The sequence below is a fragment of the Mesoplodon mirus genome, assembly GCF_964341445.2.
Source record: "Mesoplodon mirus genome assembly, chromosome: X".
Taxonomy (NCBI): Eukaryota; Metazoa; Chordata; class Mammalia; order Artiodactyla; family Ziphiidae; genus Mesoplodon; species Mesoplodon mirus.
Window position 1 is genome coordinate 44,680,564 of NC_138981.1, and position 17,704 is coordinate 44,698,267.

General features: G+C 53.6%; 1 protein-coding gene across 2 annotated transcripts; it reads left to right on the plus strand.

Annotated features, from left to right (window-relative positions):
• Window positions 1-5,298: 5,298 nt before the first annotated feature.
• SUV39H1 (SUV39H1 histone lysine methyltransferase) lies at window positions 5,299-17,577 on the plus strand. 2 transcript variants are annotated; one of them, XM_082609542.1, is made up of 6 exons: window positions 5,299-5,370; window positions 7,493-7,638; window positions 8,940-9,602; window positions 14,933-15,079; window positions 15,162-15,291; window positions 16,028-17,577. In XM_082609542.1, exons 1-6 carry the CDS (start codon window positions 5,352-5,354, stop codon window positions 16,159-16,161), a joined length of 1,239 nt encoding a protein of 412 aa, XP_082465668.1. In that variant the 5' UTR covers window positions 5,299-5,351; the 3' UTR covers window positions 16,162-17,577. The 2 variants fall into 2 exon arrangements, with proteins under 2 accessions (XP_082465668.1, XP_082465669.1); XM_082609543.1 differs by lacking the exon at window positions 16,028-17,577 and having other exon boundaries at window positions 8,940-9,589; window positions 15,162-15,285.
• The last annotated feature ends 127 nt before the right edge of the window (window positions 17,578-17,704 follow it).

Genomic DNA, 17,704 nt, shown 5'->3' on the forward strand with positions numbered 1-17,704 from the left:
CCTTTTCCCCCAAAGTCCCTTTTATTCCCATTTCATTTATTTAACCTTATAGGTATACATTCATTCATTCATTTGTTCCCTCAGTCATTTAGCCTGTACTTCTTTGTTTCCTTCTACCCTTCTTTCTTTCCACAAATATTTATTGCCAGGCACTACTTTAGGAGCTAGGGATAAGGCAGTGGGAAAAAAACAACAAAAATTCTTGGTCTTGTGAGGTCAACATTCTAGGGCAGAAGACACACAAGAAACAAGGAATTAAATCGAAACAAAAGATAGTTATAGGACTTCCCTGGTGGCGCAGTGGTTAAGAATCCGCTGGCCAATGCAGGGGACACAGGTTCGAGCCCTGGTCCGGGAAGATCCCACATGCTGCGGAGCAACTAAGCCCGTGTGCCACAACTACTGGGCCTGCACTCTAGAGCCCACGAGCCACAACTACTGAGCCTGCATGCCACAACTACTGAAGCCTGCGCACCTAGAGCCCGTGCTCCTCAACAAGAGAAGCCGCCGCAATGAGAAGTCTGTGCACGGCAACGAAGAGTAGCCCCCACTCACCGCAACAAGAGAAAGCCTGCGTGCAGCAACAAAGACCCAACACAGCCAAAAAATAAAAATAATTAATTAATTAATCTAAAAAAAAGATAGTTATAGATCATGATAAGTGCTATGATGTGCTGAGGGGAAGTGACATCAAGATGGAATGTTCAAGGAAAGCCACTTGGAGGAGGTGACCGTTATTCTGGATCTAAAGAGAGAGAAATCAACCATGTGAATATTTGGGGAGAAGGGCATTCCAAACAGAGGCAACAGCCAGTGCGAAGGCCCTGAGGTGGGAAAAAGCTTGGTGTGAGGCTGAGTGGGGTGAATGAGTGAGAGTTATTTGTTCATTCACTTACTTATTTTTTTTAAAAAACGTTCAATCAACATAATATTAGGTCAAGAGAGTACTCGATGGTCAGACTTCCCCACTCTCCATGCACACAACTCACACACTACAATCCTGATGGGCAGGATCTCCCTCTCAATTTTCAAATTTGATTCTGCCCAGTTCCCAGTGCAAACCAAGTCCTGGCCAATGGCAATGGAAGAAGCAATGACTTAATAATCAGATAGATCTGCTCTAGAACCCGGGCAAGATGCCTCACCTCGGAGCCTCAGTTTCCTCATCTATACAATGGGGGCAAAAATATGTAAACTTTTCTAACTGGGATCCCACTGGGTCACCCTCCTCCTCTAGAACTTTCTCTCCAGGAAAAAAAAAAAAAAAGGCACAACTCAAAACTGTCCGTGGTGTTTAAAGCTGTTTCCAAAGGAGTAATTAGAAACTCTTGTACATCAAAGCCTAGAATAGAGGTGCCTACTCCTTCCCATTTCTGAAACCTGGTGGATTCAAAATCTCAGGTTTCCTTAGATCTTATTCCTTTAGAGGAATAAGAAAGGGGAGAGGAAGGTAAAGGTGAGGGGGAATTCAAAGAGGGCAGACTTCTTCCATGTGCAAGACCAGTGGAAGAATTTCTGAACCATCCAAGGGCAGCTTGAGGGGTTAGGGGAGGGCGGAGGTGTGGGGAGTGGAGCTGGCTTTGCCCCTTAAGAATTCTCCCGCAGCCGTGGAAGTTGGAGAAGTGGGGAGCCTCAGGTTCTCTTTAATTCTTTCATTATTATTCATCCCCTATTCCACTCCCCACCCAACCCTGGTCGGTTCCCGTGGCAAGCACTGAGTCTAGGAAGGGCCTATCATATCACTTCTCCCCCACCTCCCCCCGCCAAACCCAGAGTTCTGTAACCCGTTGGGCAGGCTTTGTCCTGGAAAAGACCTTACATCACACAACCTCTGAAGCCCCAGGAGCACAGGCTAGAACAAGCACAGACCTGTGGTAAAAGAGTTGACTGTGGGTGAGTTGCTTGACCTTCCTGGAAATGTTTCCTCAGTCTTTAAAATGAAGATAGGGCTTCCCTGGTGGCGCAGTGGTTGAGAGTCCGCCTGCCGATGCAGGGGACACGGGTTCGTGCCCTGGTCTGGGAAGATCCCACATGCCGCGGAGCGGCTGGGCCCGTGAGCCATGGCCGCTGAGCCTGTGCGTCCGGAGACTGTGCTCCGCAACGGGAGAGGCCAACAACAGTGAGAGGCCCGCGTACTGCAAAAAAAATAAATAAAAATAAATAAATAAATAAATAAATAAATAAATAAATAAAATGAAGATAAAAATGAAGATAAAACTTAAAGTAGCTGGTGTCTGCAAAGTCCCTGGCTCCTTGTCGGCATCTATAAGCAGCAGATGCTGCTACTGCTATCGTTATTATTATTACTGGATGTCCCTGATCCTGAGTCACCACTGATTACAAAATGCATCGTTATTCTATGTATCGCTAAGAAAGACAAAAAAGTACTGCCAATTAAATTACGACCCATCAGCGCTTGTAAGACACAGCCTGATTTCAGAGATGTTAAAAAATTAAATGCTTCTGGAGCCCTGGCTGGTGATGTTGTTCCTTAACCTGCATTCTGGCTCCACATGTATGTTTGCTTGTGAAACTCATGGCATGGGTCACCCACGGTCTATGTGCTTTTCTGTATGTGTGGTACAGTCCATATGAGGTTTACATTAAAAGCAGGTCAAACTTGTGCAGCTTGGAATGGATAAAACCTTGTATTGGCCTCACACTGGGAGTATACACAGGTACTAAATTAATTCTGAATGAACGGACGAGTGGCTGGGAGTAGGACACAGTAATAACAGGGTAGCCTCTTACTTTGAAGTCTCTTGAAAAGGTGCTAGTCCAGAAAGATTCATTTTCTTTTTTTTAAATAAATTTGCTTATTGTATTTATTTTATTTTTGGCTGGGTTGGGTCTTCGTTGTTGTGCGCGGGCTTTCTCTACTTTCGGCGAGCAGGGCCTACTCTTCATTGCGGTGCACAGGCTTCTCATTGCAGTGGCTTCTCTTGTTGCGGAGCACAGGCTCTAGGCACGTGGGCTTCAGTAGTTGTGGCACGTGGGCTCAGTAGTTGTGGCTCGTGGGCTCCAGAGTGCAGGCTCAGTAGTTGTGGCACGTGGGCTCAGTAGTTGTGGCTCGTGGGCTCCAGAGTGCAGGCTCAGTAGTTGTGGAGCATGGGTTTAGTTGCTCCGTGGCATGTGGTATCTTCCTGGACCAGGGCTCGAACCTGTGTCCTCTGCATTTGCAGGTGTATTCTTAACCACTGTGCCACCAGGGAAGCCCCAGAAAGATTCATTTTCTAGATGAGCAGGAGATTCCCACCCAAGGTCATTCATCCGAGGTTTTACAGACGCAGAAACTGCCTAAGGTCACACACTTTAGTAAATGGTGGACCTGGGATTGAACCTAGGTACTTGGGCTCTAGACTCCAAGCCTTTACCCACTACACTGTACTGTTTGGGGAAGACCAAGGGATGCTTCCCAACACCCATAAACCTCTACATTTTCCCCCAGATTCAGGCAGAAAGAGGTCATGCCTTAAACCACTTTCCTGGGTTGGACAAGCCTTCTGGACTCCTGGAATTGGGAGGGTCCTGCCTGCGGGGGGAGACTGGGGGCATGTGAGGACCAGCATCAGACTCTGTTCTAGAAAGAATAAGGGAGGGAAGGGGAATCTATGGTGGGACTTCACTGTTAACTGTTCCACTCACAGCAAGCAGGGACTAATGGAACCTCAGCCTGACCAGCCATTTCTCCAACCGGTGCACAGCTGGCCTGGCAGGCACAGAATAACCGTTTGGTTAACTGTATAACCGTTTGGTTGACTACATAACTCATGGACTGACAGGGAGAGGGGCAATTTGAGGAAATGACAGTGCAGTTTCCTGACACTGTGAGCTACTGAAAATCGAACTGAATTACAGCCCGCCTGGGACAGGCTGGGGCTGGTGACCTGATGGTGCAAAAGATGGGCAGCCTCCTGAGGGACTTACAGGCTGGCTGACTGATGATCCACGCTGTTGCTGCCTGCCTCGGTGGCGGGACGTTGCAAATGGCTGACTTGCTAGGAATCACACCCAGCCCGAGGGGCTGTCTGGATGTTACACTGTCTGGCGATGTGTAAAGGAGATCTACCCTGAGGGAATTTCAGGCTGACTGATGGACACATCTGTGGCCTCCTGATAGGCAACTGTATCTGGTGACTGACTGTCTATCCTGACCAAATCACAGGATGCTTGACAGACCATGTGGTCAGTCGGATGCTGAGAATGGCTACCTGGCTGACTGATATGAGGGGCAGACTGAACAAGTCACAGACCAGCTGACCCACTGAAAGATCAGTATAGCTGCCTGACCCCATGGCTGTCCATGGATAGAATCACAGCCGCCCCAAGAGGGCCCCGGGGTCAGAGGTTGCTGACTGATCGACCAATGGGGGGCATGCCTTGCCTGAGAAATGACAGATTGTTGACGACTGACAGGTGGCCTGGAGGCTTTAGCTGCTGTGACTACGTGCTCTGAGGGAATAAAGTGCCTGATCATGGTGTGAATGAGGAGGAACCTGAGGGAATTACAGAGTGACCAACTGACAGTGGAGAGTGCGACTGCCAGGGCTACATTAGATGCTGACAATGACAGCCTGTCCTGACATAATCACAGCCAGCCCGAGGACCCGGCTGGTTGCTGTGGCTTCCTGGGTGAGAAGATTCTCCCTAGGGGATTCGGAGCTACTCCCATAGCCAGGGTAGATAGAGAGCCCAGTTGCTGGACCGACTATCGGTGCGATGAAGGGACAGTCTAAGGGAATGAGAGGCTGGCTGACGAGCAGCGAGCAGCGTAGCTCGTCAGTGCCGTGTGTCTGCCTTGAGGGCCTCGCAGCTGGCCCGAGGGCACGAATGGATGCTGCTATTGACAGACTGTGTGAATGGGGGGCGGAGGTCTGATAAGACAGTGGTCGTGGTGATTGTCTGATTTGAGTCGGGTGACTGACTGAGCAAGCTGTATGTGGAGGTAATCCACCCGGGGAGTCACGGCCTGCTTGGGGTTAAAATGTGGTGACGGACTGACGGCGGTAATTGGGGGTCTGACAGGACGGAGAATCCCCCCGTGCAGCTGGCTGACAACGTGATTGGCTGACAGCGTGACAGACAGACCGGCTTACGGGCAGGGCCTCCGGCAACCTCAGCTGCCGCCGCCGCCGCCTCCCAGACGCACTCTGGGAAAGCGCCGGCGAGCACCCGCCTTCTGGACCGAGCCGGGTGGCGGGGAGGGGTCCGGTCACGGCTCGCCGGTTGGTCCGCGCGGACGCTGCTCGCGGCACGGTGCGGCCAATAGGCTGCGCGTTCTCGGCCACGCCCGCGCGAGCTCTCTTCTCGCGAGGCCGGTTAGGCCCGAATGTAGTTAGCCGTGGGGAAAGATGGCGGAAAATTTAAAAGGTGAAGCAGTGGCGGCAGCGACGGGGGCCCGCTGGCCGGGCCGGGTGGGCTGGAGGGGTGGCGTCGCTGGCTCGGGGCCCCGGCGTCCGAGGCCACGGGGTCGGGAGCCGGAAGCTCGGCGCCGAAAGGCTGGAGCTCGGGGCGCGCGGGCCTGGCGCGCGGGGCTGGGCGGGGCTGAGGGGAGGGGGCGCGTGCCTCGGAACGCGGCGGGCACGGGGCTAAGTGGGGACACGGGAGGGGCGCGCGCGCCGCAGGTCGCGACCGGACGGCGCGCGCACGCGCGGGGGTTTGTCTGGGAGGCCGCGCCCGCGCGCGGGAAAATTGGCCGCCGGTGACCGTTACCCTCCTGGTGTCCACGCGAGACGCCGGAAGGGGAGGGGAGGGAAGGGGACGGACCTCCTTTTCAGAGTTAGGGGACGGGGGACTCTTCTGGGGGAGGGTATTTCCTCACAGCGTGGTGGGGGAGGGGCTTGCGGCAGAGAGGGCTCACCCAGGAAGAGGGGAAGGGGGCTTCCCTAAGGGGAGAGCTGGACTCCCCCATGCGCGGGGAAGGAGGGGTGACTCAGTGTGTTGGGGAAGGTGGGCCCCTCTGGGTGAGGGAAGCTGCGGGGAGGATGGGTTCCACAGGTGTGAGGGGGAGCTTTGAGGGTAGGAGAGTCCATCTGTGGTCAGTGCGGAGACAGCAGCTGACGTGAGCTGGGACCACGTTACCGGGGCTTCAAAAGCAAGTTAAGGGTTTGAAAGGGAGAGGCATCACAGGGAAAGGAAGGCGTGGGTACAGGCCGAGTCTCCACTAGGCCTGCCTAAGTGGAGGGGGGGGAAATGCACACGTAATAATTTTGCAAAGCTCTTGTACATTTGTAGGTTGACATCTAGAGTATTTCATCATGAGTTTAAATGTTTGGTTTTTGTAATGGAAGGTAGAAAATATTAAACATTTTTAAAAGATGAAATAGGTTGAGGACTGCCTATATTTGGAATAAGGGTTTTGTAAAATGATTTGATAAAATGGCTTCTAAAGCACAGTAATTAAGAATACGCCTTGAACCGAAAGAAGCCTTTTTAAAAATAAAAAAAATCTGTGTGTCCTGAAAACTTTTGGTAGCCCCCCAAAACATTCCAGGTATATTTAAAATAGTTGCTGTCACTAACCTATATTGTTCTGTGTGTTCTTGAATTCAGAGCACATCCCTTTGGGCCAGCCTTACCCTTCACAGTAATGTGGATGAGACAGAGAAAATCAAAATGCAGCGTGAAAAAATATACCTTGTGGGTTTAAGGCACCTACACTAACCATTTGGGGAAGCGTCCTGTAATCTGATACCACTCCACAATCTCTTATTCATAATTCTGAAATCCAAAAAGCCCTGAAAACTTAAATTTGGTATCATTCAGTGGTAAAACTAGGCTATATGGAGGGACTTTTCAGTGCCACTATCTTGCAGCTTTATTTCTCCTATTTTTGTGAAAATTCAGACTTTTGCTACAGAACTATTGATGTATTTGATTATGGCTTGATGCCCTGACCACACTGGGGGTTGTTAGGGAATGTATGGGATGTACCTAGAACTGCACTTGTAAAATCTAAAAAAGAAATTTGGATTCCAAAACATCTGGCCTCAGGAGCTTCAGATAAAGGATTATGGACCAGTCTTTCTAGTTACGCCTTTGTTTGGTGCCCTGGAGGTTTTAATCCTATCCCTACCCACACCCCTTGGGGAAATGCACCCTACTGAGATGGAGGGGGTTGTTCTCTTTCTTTTGCAAAGTGGGGAGAAGGATGGTTAGGTCTTGAACTCCAGGCAGGTTTGCAGGCAGTTTAAGGAATGGTATAGAGGGAGCTGGAAGCTCTGGGAATAGATTCCTTTAGGACAATCCATGCAGCAGATCCCACTTGGAAGTCTGCTGCTCCAGGGAAAGCCTTGGACAGTGAACACTGGGGTAGATGGGAGTGGCACATTTTTGTTGTAGAAGGGTCTTAGCGTTAGGAAGGCCTGTGGATTAAATTTCACTGACTCTGAGGTAGTCCTTTGGAAGTCCCAGGGAGGATTTGGGGTCCTCTTTGACCCCTGGCCTTGCCAGGGTGCCCAGCAATAGTTCCTTCTGGCCCCCTTTGTTCTAGGCTGCAGCGTGTGTTGCAAGTCTTCTTGGAATCAGCTACAGGACCTGTGCCGGCTGGCCAAACTCTCCTGCCCTGCCCTTGGCATCTCCAAGAGGAATCTCTATGACTTTGAAGTCGAGTACCTGTGCGATTACAAAAAGATCCGCGTGAGTCTGGGGTGACCATGGCCGGGGCAGGGGTGACTCAAGGAAGTCACCTGCCCCCTTACCCCCAATTACCCACATCTGTTTCCAAAAGTAATTTTCTCCTCTGATCTTAAAAAAATAGGATTAGTAGGCCCTCTTATCATCTCCATTTTACAGGTGGGAAAACTAAGTGGCTTTCCGAGAGGGGCAGGAGCCAGAATAAATCTCTCCTCCCACCTCCCTAGGAATACAAACCAAATTGCAGAGATTGAGATGTTGAGCCCAGGAGTGGAGATGATGACAGTTAATGGTTTTGAGCACTTTGCATGCCAGGCACTTCCTTTCAGAAACTCATTAACTCATCAAAAACTCATTTAATCCCGCCAACAGCATTGTAAAATGGGAACTGTTATTGTTGCCAGAGGAGGTAATGGCAGGATAGTTAAGAGAGCAGCCTGGAGCCAGCATGCTTGGGTTCAGATACTGGTTCTGTAACCCCGGGATACTTACCCAAATTTTCTGTACTTAATTTTCCTCATCTATAGAATGGGTATAATTAGTAGTATGTACCTCATATAGAGTTGTGAGGGTTAGATTAGTTAATAATACATGTAAGTTGCTTAGAACGGTACCTGCTACATAACGAATGCTAGAAAAATGTCAGCTTTTTTTTTCTTATTTACAGATGAAGAAACAGGCCCAGCAAGGTTAAATAACTGCCTAAGTTTACACTGCTAGGGAGCGGCAGATTCAGGATTTGTCTAGTTGTAGAATCTGTGTAGTTAAACTCTATCCTATAGCTGCCACTCAGCAAGAAAAGATCCCTCTGGCTGCTGCGCGGAGAACAGACTGTAGGGGCAAGGGTGGAAGTGGGGGGACAGGTGAGGAGGCTGCTGCTGCACTCCAGGCAAGCGATGACGGTGGTGACGGTGACAGAGGTGTGAAGTGTAGGATTCTGGATGTAGCTTGAAGGCGGGGGCTGACAGGATTTCCTGAGAGTGGATGTGGGGAGTGTGAGAAAAAGGAGTCAAGGATGACTTCGAGAGCTGGGCTGAACAGCTAGCAGGAGGGAATATGTTTGGGAGATTAAATTAAAAGTTGGGATTTAGACAGTAAGCGGGAGTGAGGGATTTGAACCCAGTGAGCCTCACTCTAGAGCCCGTGCTCTAGAGTGCACAGAGTCATTCCAGGAAACGGGGGGAACAGTTTGGGTGTTGTCCACAGGCGTTGGGATGGAAGTCCCATGAGGGCTGGCCCAAGGGTCTCGTCTGTCACTTACAGTGACCCCATCCCTCCCCACCCCACCCCACCCCACCCCCCAGGAACAGGAGTATTACCTGGTAAAATGGCGTGGGTACCCAGACTCAGAGAGCACCTGGGAGCCACGGCAGAATCTCAAGTGTGTACGCATTCTCAAGCAGTTTCACAAGGACTTGGAAAGGGAGCTGCTCCGGCGGCACCACCGGTCAAAGCCACCCCGGCACCTGGACCCAAGCCTGGCCAACTACCTGGTGCAGAAGGCCAAGCAGAGGCGGGCGCTCCGGCGCTGGGAGCAGGAGCTCAACGCCAAGCGCAGCCACCTGGGACGCATCACTGTGGAGAACGAGGTGGACCTGGACGGCCCCCCACGGGCCTTCGTGTACATCAATGAGTACCGTGTCGGTGAGGGCATCACCCTCAACCAGGTGGCCGTGGGCTGCGAGTGCCAAGACTGTTTGTGGGCACCTGCTGGAGGCTGTTGCCCTGGGGCGTCACTGCACAAGTTTGCCTACAATGACCAGGGCCAAGTGCGCCTGCGAGCCGGGCTGCCCATCTACGAGTGCAACTCCCGCTGCCGCTGTGGCTATGACTGCCCCAACCGCGTGGTACAGAAGGGCATCCGCTATGACCTCTGCATCTTCCGCACGGATGATGGACGTGGCTGGGGTGTCCGCACGCTGGAGAAGATCCGCAAGAACAGCTTCGTCATGGAGTACGTGGGAGAGGTAGGGAGACGGGGCTGTGTGCAGCTCTCCCCACGTGTGTTCCCACCGTGCGCACCCAGCTCTCCCCACTGTGTGCCTGCAGCTTCCCTGCTTTCCCTGTGGGAAAGGTGTTGAGGGGGTTAACCTGAGTGTGAGAGGGACATCCTGGCAGGGGCGAGTATTCCAAGCTGGTAAAGGCACGTTGAAATACCTCCAGACTGGGTTGACTTCATAAGGGTACCTAGCAAAGAGGAAAGCGGGAACTGAAATCCAGGCAGCGTTCCTTTTAACAGGCCGTGTGGTCTGCACAGGATTGCATCACCTGAAAAGGCACTTCCTCTTCTCATTTCACGAGGGTCCAGCTTATCACCAAGCAGTGCCTACCCGGAAGGAGCACCTTTTACTAATCTGCACAAAAGGAACACAGTCTGGAGTAGGACATAGACATGCCTTGGGGAGGTTGGCTACCTCCTCCTTTAGCCGCACAGGACACTGGGGGAAGGGGGGCTGTGTCCAGCAGGCTGGCCGCTGGACCAGACGAGCCCCACATCTTAATGGCTTTGCACGCTATAAGTCCGTTTGCTCCTCCAGTGTGGGCATTTGGGTCCTATCCTTCCACACGATGGCGTGGCCACCTAGGTTCTTTCCCTCTTGTGCCTTTGCCATGCCTTAGAGTCGCCTCTGATCCTCAGCATTGCCTGACAAGTAGGCTCGGGGGGTGCAGAAGAGGAGATTTTTAAGGGGCCAGGCCCAGACGTGGTGCACATCATGTCTGCCCGCACCTACTGGCTGGAACCGAGTCACTGGCCTTACCTCAGTGCAAAGCAGCTGTGAAGTGTGATTCAGCCATATGCCCAGGTGGAAAACAAAAAGGGATTTGGGTGAATAACTAGCAAATATCTGCAACAGCAAGTGTCATCTTCTAAGATGGGACGTGGTGGGCATTTGGAACGGGGCAGTTCTTTGTTACGTAGGACCGTCTCATGCATTGGGGGACATTTAACGTCCCTGGACCATGACCATTTAAATCCACGTGTGTGCCTTGTCACGATGACAACCCCAAACACCTCCGTATTTCTGTGGGTCTCTTAGGGGTATGACATGGCTGGGAAGTGACAGAATTGGCCTAAGGGATGCACACCTGAGGATGTCTACACTGTAGTGATAACACTGATGAAGAGGAGAGGCTCCTGCTCTGAGGAACTGTAAAGTAGAGAGGGTCATAGCCCCCGGGGCTGGGGGCGGGGCAGAGACCGTCTAGAAGCAGAGCAGTCCACACTGCAGAGGACCCTGACAGTCTGGACAAGGAGATGTCCACACCCCAGATAATCCCGGTGGTCGGGTGGAGGAAATGTCCACATGTTGAAGGACCTGACTGTCTAGAGGAAGGAGGTGGTGACCACAGCCCAGAGGGTTCCTGACAGTCTAGAGAAGGGGGGTCCTGACAATCTGTAGGAAGAGGTGTCCACGTCCCAGAGCAACCTGAGGAAGAGAGCAGGCTCTCCAGAAGACCCTGGCGGTCTGACTTAAGAAATGTCCACACCCACACTGCCCTGACACTCAGGAAAATGAAGTGTCCTCACTCCAGAGGGATAGTGACAGTCTGAAGGAGCTCAGGTCTACACCTAAGAGACTCTGACAGCCTGGAGGAAGTGTCCACACCCTCAGCGCCCTGACACTCTGGTGGAGATGTCCAGACCTTAGAGGGACAGTGACAGTGTGGAAGAGATGTCACGCCCCAGAGCTATGTTAGCAGTGCAGGGGATGAGGTGTCCACACCCGCAGGAGTCAACAGTCCTAGAGGAAGTCCAGAGCAGGGGGTATCCCTAGCTTCACTGCACTGACAGTCTTTGGAGGAGCAGTCAACAGCACAGGAGAATCCTGACAGGCAAAGGAGGAGGAAGAGTCTTCATCTCACTGGCACCCCAAGGTACCCTGGGCCCAATACTTTTCCCACCATTCTTCCTTAGTGTCCTTACTCCTCCAGCTGTAAACATGGCGGTTTCTGGGGACCCTGTGGTGCTGTCCTACCGGGTGTTATGTAATCAAGGGCATATCCCCGACCTGTTCACCACACTGTCCTCCAATCTGGACCCCCGTTCACTCTCCACCTCTGCACCGACAGTCCCTCCACGGGAGCTGCCCTTCCACGTTCTGTCAGAACATCCCCACCCTCACCCAGCAGAGAACATAGCCTGTTTTATCAGTTCTGAAACACGCACTTTCTTCATATTTTAACAACTCTGAAATGAAAGTGAGTCTCCCTTTAGTTTAATTAAATGATGGCATATCATCATTTAATTAGCAGCAGTTTTTCCTTTCTTGGGAAAGGGCGCACAAAATCAGGGAGCCTGTTAGATTTTGACAGGCTACGGTACTCATAACCACTCCTAACACAAAAACAAACAGAAATCCCTCTCACGTCTCTGATTTTGTTGGATTTTGACAACAGCCCCTATCAGGCTGGGATGATTGTCATTGTCATCTCCATTCGACAGATGAGAAAACTGAGGCCCAGAGAGGTATAGTAAAGTGCTCAGAGTCACCAAGCTAGTAAAGTGGGTAAAAGAGGCCCGAATGTTTAAAATTGGTGTGCTGCCAAACCTGGTGGAGTGTTGTTTTTTGGATTTGGGAGAGGGGTTTGGCTGAGGAAACAGGGGCAGGGAGAGAACATTCAGGATCCCATATCCGGGACTGGGGCAGAGCAGCAACTGGACTCTTGAGTCTTCTGGTTCCCGTTCCCATCAAAACCCTTTCCCGGCTGCCAGATTCTAGCCCATCTGTGTTTCCCAGTCACTCCAGAGAATTGCTGGGGAGCAGGGAAATGGACTGATTTGTTCTCAAGTTTTCAGGGTGGACCACCCCTTACAGAGTGGGAGTGAAAAGAAGACAGAGAGGGGCTTCCCTGGTGGCGCAGTGGTTGAGAGTCCGCCTGCTTATGCAGGGGACATGGGTTTGTGTCCCGGTCCGGGAAGATCCCACATGCCGCGGAGCGGCTGGGCCCGTGAGCCATGGCCGCTGAGCCTGCGCGTCCAGAGCCTGTGCTGCGCAATGGGAGAGGCCACAACAGTGAGAGGCCTGCGTACGGCAAAAAAAAAAAAAAAAAAAAAAAAAGACAGAAGGAACCGTTTGTGCCCTGCAGGGTTTGCAGTGTGACTCACTCCTGGGGAGACTGGGGGAGCAGGTAGGGGCAGAACAGGCAGGAAGATGGAGACTGGGGAGGAGGTGGGCATTCCCTCTGGTTGGGGAGGGGCCCAAAGGGAAAAGCTGGCCCAGACACCACCCAGTATGCTCATGAGCCCAGGAGAGGCTGTCCTTTGATCCCAGGCTTCTGAAGGCAGCGGTGGGTAGGGATTGGGAGCTTCAGGAAGGCTGCAGAGAGAAGTGACATCTTTGGGAGCTGATGTCACAAGGAAGAGTATGTGTTCTCTGGGAGGTGGAGGGAAACTGACCTTGATGTACTCTTCCTCAAAATGCTTCTGTGGCTCCTGTTTTGTCCCTCAGGAGAGTCCCCACTTTTCAATCTGGTCAAAGCCCTCGTGTGATCTGCAGTTTGCTTTAGATGGTGTATCTCTTTTCCACTGCCTCTCAAACTCTAAGCACTGTGGGTGTCTGAGTCCATCTGTGTTACCAGATTGTGACCCACGAGGGCCAGACCGGGCCTGGTCCCTGTGACTTCCCCACCAAATTGACCCCTGAGGGCCAGGACCAAGCCTGGTTCCTGTGTCTCCCCCACCCAACTGTAACCCCTGAGTACTGGGACCAGGCACAGGGTAGGCCTCATGAAAGTCCACTGAATGAATTGAGTGAACAAACAAACAAAAATTGGGGGTATGGGGGAGCCAGGTTCCCCAAGGAATGGAGCTGGAGTATGGGGCAGTGAGCAGCGCGGCCTGAGGGATAGGCCTTGGTCTTCTAAGGGGGTTGTTGATCGGCATTCAGCACGGAGCAGAGACTGGAGGTGATGGTGGAGGAGGCAGGGAGGAGGCTAGAGAAAACGGAGGCTGGTCAAGACCAGAAGTAGGAAGAGCGAGGCCACTGGCTGGCATGAGGATGAGCAAGGAAGGAGGCCCGGGTGGGTCTTGGGCTTATGCCCAGTGTGGCAGGAGGGTGGTGGTGGGCAGTGGGTCTCTGATGAAGGGAGAAGGAAGGAATAAGGGGTGTGGCGAGAAGAGAGTGCCCGAGTTGCCTGTAGGACCACTGCTGGACAGAGGTCAGGTCTCTAAGCTAGAAAGCAGGATACAAATAACAGGCATCTGCTGTGTGTCTGCTGTGTACTGTGCTGGCACTTGTGTCTGAGGGCCGGGCAGAAACCCGGGAGTGGAGGATGAGGCCGGCCCTGGTCTAGGGGCACCCAGGCTGAGGAGAGGGCAGTCTTGGCTACCGTGGGACCTCACCCAGAGGCATGGGCCCAGAAGAGGGGACGTGAGGGATGGAGAGGAGGGATGGGGTGTGGCAGGGGCTGGGGTGAGGAATCCATCACCAGCACTTGGGAGGCAAGGACAGACTGGGCTAGGATAATGGTCCAGTTACCAGGACAGATGGGGACCCACCTGGGGAGGAGGAAGTGCCTACTGCTGTCTTAAATACCACTTGCTGGCAGTGCGTGGTGTCAGGGCTGAGCGAGGGGTTCTACTCTGTGCTCTGGTCCCCTTTCTCTCCTCTTCCGTCTCTTGAGTTTTTGGCCTTGGTCTCTTTTTTGTGATCTCAGACTCCTTGGGGTCTTGGGCCTTTTTTCTGGCCCTGGATCTTTTGCATTAAGATTCTGTCGATTTCTAACTCTGCCTCTAGCTCTCTCTTCTGAGTCCCTTTCTCATTCATTCCGTCTCCCTTTTCCCAGGCCTCTCTCTCTCAGCTTACTCTCTGTGTTCCTTTTGCTGTCCGCCCCACCCTGCACTGGCTCAGTTCTCTAGTGCTGGGTCCTGCAGCGCCTCAGGCTCTCTCGCCCTGGATCAGTCAGCCTCTCTCACCCCCACTCTCCCCACCCCTCTCTGTTGAGAGCACTGGGTCTTTTTCTTCCTCGCCCTTGATCTGGGTCCCCTCACTATATCCTACTATGGGCCTCTCACTATGGGGACCTCTGTCTGTCACTCCTGGACCTTGTGGCCGCCCTCCGCCTACCGTTGAGACTCCCTGTGCCCTCCAGAGGCCTGAGAAGGGCTGACACACCCTGTGCGTCACTGCCTCGCACGTGTCCACACCGCCCAGCCCCACTGAGCCAGCTGCAGGGTGCGGGTGCCTCCTTGCTTCCTTGTTCTCCTCCAGAGGGGCCACGCTAGGGGGCTGGGAGCTGTGCTGGCTTTCCTGAACCTTCTTGGCCAACCTCCCCTCCCCCGTGGCCTTCTCCTCAGATCATTACCTCAGAGGAGGCAGAGCGGCGGGGCCAGATCTACGACCGCCAGGGCGCCACCTACCTCTTCGACCTGGACTACGTGGAGGATGTGTACACCGTGGACGCCGCCTATTACGGCAACATCTCCCATTTTGTCAACCACAGTGTGGGTACCCCGCAGGCGGGCGGGGGGTCGGGAGGAGCAGGCTGGGCCCCTCCTCACCCTCCCACTGTTCTTTTTTGCCCAGTGTGACCCCAACCTCCAGGTGTACAACGTCTTCATAGACAACCTTGATGAGCGGCTGCCCCGCATCGCTTTCTTTGCCACAAGAACCATCCGGGCAGGCGAGGAGCTTACCTTCGATTACAACATGCAAGGTGGGGGTGGCAGGGGACCGCGGGCAGGGACACATGATGATGTGGGGCACAAGGACCCCTCCCCAAGGAGCTTTAAGATGCTCTTACTCCCAGTCTCATATCTGGACTCCTGGACCCCTGCCTACCCTTTGGGGGTCCCTTCATTCCCAGCCACTGGACCCCAATTCTGAGACACTCATACCACCTTCTCCCAGGGCTCCCGGGGGAGGATGTTTGGCTCAAGAGTTATGACACTCCTCCTGACTCCAATCTTGTCTGAATTTCCCCAGTCCCCCAACCCTCCCCGCTCCTAACCCGCTTTGGCCTTCCTCATTCTAAGCCTCTGGACACCCTTGTGGCCTCCAACCAGTCCCCTTCTTGACCAACTAGCCACCTCTGAGACACTCGAGGGGGGATCTTTGGCAGGAGAGTTCAGATGCCCCTCTGGATGCCCAGGTGACCCTCCATTCCTGACCCCTGCCTGACACAACCCTCTTGGTTGCCCCTGACCGCTCCCTGACCCCCCCCAAGAACCCCCAATCCCTGGCCATCTTCCTAATACCTGAACACCCGTCTAGTGCTAAGCCCTGGCCCTTGCCTGAAACCACCAACCCCATGACCCCTTCCTGACTCAGATCTCAGACCTGCTCCCAGCCCCTAAGATCCCTGGGTCCCGTGGTAAAAAGGGCAGTGGGACAACTTCATCTAGGCCTTCTATCTAACAAGTACCCCCCCACCCCCGGCTATGACTCCACAGTGGACCCCGTGGACATGGAGAGCACCCGCATGGACTCCAACTTTGGCCTGGCCGGGCTCCCCGGCTCCCCCAAGAAGCGGGTCCGTATTGAATGCAAGTGTGGGACTGAATCCTGCCGCAAATACCTCTTCTAGCCCTTTGAAGTCTGAGGCCAGACTGACCATGGGGGCCTAAATATGCCTACCCCACCCACCCACTGCTGCCCTCCTGTCGAGGAACGACTGCCAGGGCCTCCTGCCTGCCTCCGCCTGCCCCCACCTGCCCCATGCTCGGCGCTGCGGGGCCATAGGGAGGACAGACTCCAGGAGTCCCCTCTCCCTGTCCCAGCCCCATCCATGGGTTGCACTTACCCCTGCCCACCTTCGGAAGTGATTTTTCAGCACCAGGACTTTCTGCAGTTGGGATTCATCGCCTAGCAAGGAGGTCCAAGGGCTGAGCCCCAGCCCAGACCCAGAATAGAAAGACGTTTGTTTTTGCACCTGCTTCTGCCTGGAGCTTGAGGGGTCTGTTGCAGGCCCTCTCCCCACTGCCCTTAGGGTGTGGGGAAGCGGCCCCAGGACAGGCTGATACCAGAGCCCAGGGTTCCCAGCCCACTCATCTCCCTTACTACAGAAACGTTGTGCTAGTGAAAGAAAGGGGGTCTCCAAGGCTGGGGTCTGAGGCTGGTTCCTGCTCATGCTTGCATGCTCCTAGTGTTGGCCTAAGAGCCGTAGGGTCTCTTTTTCAGGGCTGTGCGTCTGAGAAGTGGACACCCACATGCCACTGGAAGGACAGTGGATGCCCATGGCCTGTTGGCCAGTGAAAGGCAGTCCAGACTTTCTCAGCCCTTAAGGTGGGCTGGGACTGAGCTCTACCTTTGGGAGTACCTAAAAGGTGCCCAGGGCTCCCAGGAGCTCAAAGGGTGCTGGGAGCTCTAAACCTGGGGTGCGACGACTGCTGGGAGTACCCAGAGCTGGAACTGAGACCTGGCTAGGCTGTAGATAGCACTTAGGACAAAACGTGCATTGATGGGGTGCTGACGAGGTGCCAGGCACTGGGCAGAGCACCTGGTCCACGTGGATTGTCTCAGGGAGGCCTTGGAAACTACGGAGGTGGATCCCAGGAACGGGCCCATGTGGCAGAAGGCAAAGCGCAGGCCAAGAATGGGGGTGGGGATGGCTTACCCACGAGGGTGTGGTGAGGCGAGGGGAGCCCCTGCTGCCTCCCAGCCCTGGCCCTTTGCGCTCACCTCGGGTCCACTGGTCTCAAAAGTTACCTGCCCACAAATGTACAAAAGGCGAAGGCTTTGATGGCTGCCTCGCCCCTTGCTTCCTCTGTGAGGTCTTCTCTCGGAAGCCTTCCCTGACTACCTGTGCGTAGAGTGTCCCTACGTGAGACTGTGTGCCCTGCCACCAGATGCCACATCTGTGTGTCTGTCTGTATGTCCGTCTATGTGTGCGTGTTCCCCACCCCAGACTGACCTTCAGGCATGGACTGAATCTTGATTCTCCTCTTGTATATCCCTCAGCCCTACCCAGCCTGGGATGGGCATCAATAAAACAAATTATGGACTGAACAAACAAACCAAGGTGTGGGGATTGAAGACCTTGTGTAGGTGGGGGTTGGGGAGATGAGGGGCTGGGAGCCGGGGGCGCCCGGGAATGCGGTCCTCCAACCTCAGCCATTTGACTAACACTC

What these genes read in the sequence shown, in the direction of transcription:
- SUV39H1 (XM_082609542.1), top strand. An exon ending in TCATGGAGTACGTGGGAGAG is followed by an intron (nt 9,603 to 14,932) that starts GTAGGGAGACGG and finishes CCTTCTCCTCAG; the next exon opens with ATCATTACCTCAGAGGAGGC. An exon ending in CCCATTTTGTCAACCACAGT is followed by an intron (nt 15,080 to 15,161) that starts GTGGGTACCCCG and finishes TTTTTTGCCCAG; the next exon opens with TGTGACCCCAACCTCCAGGT.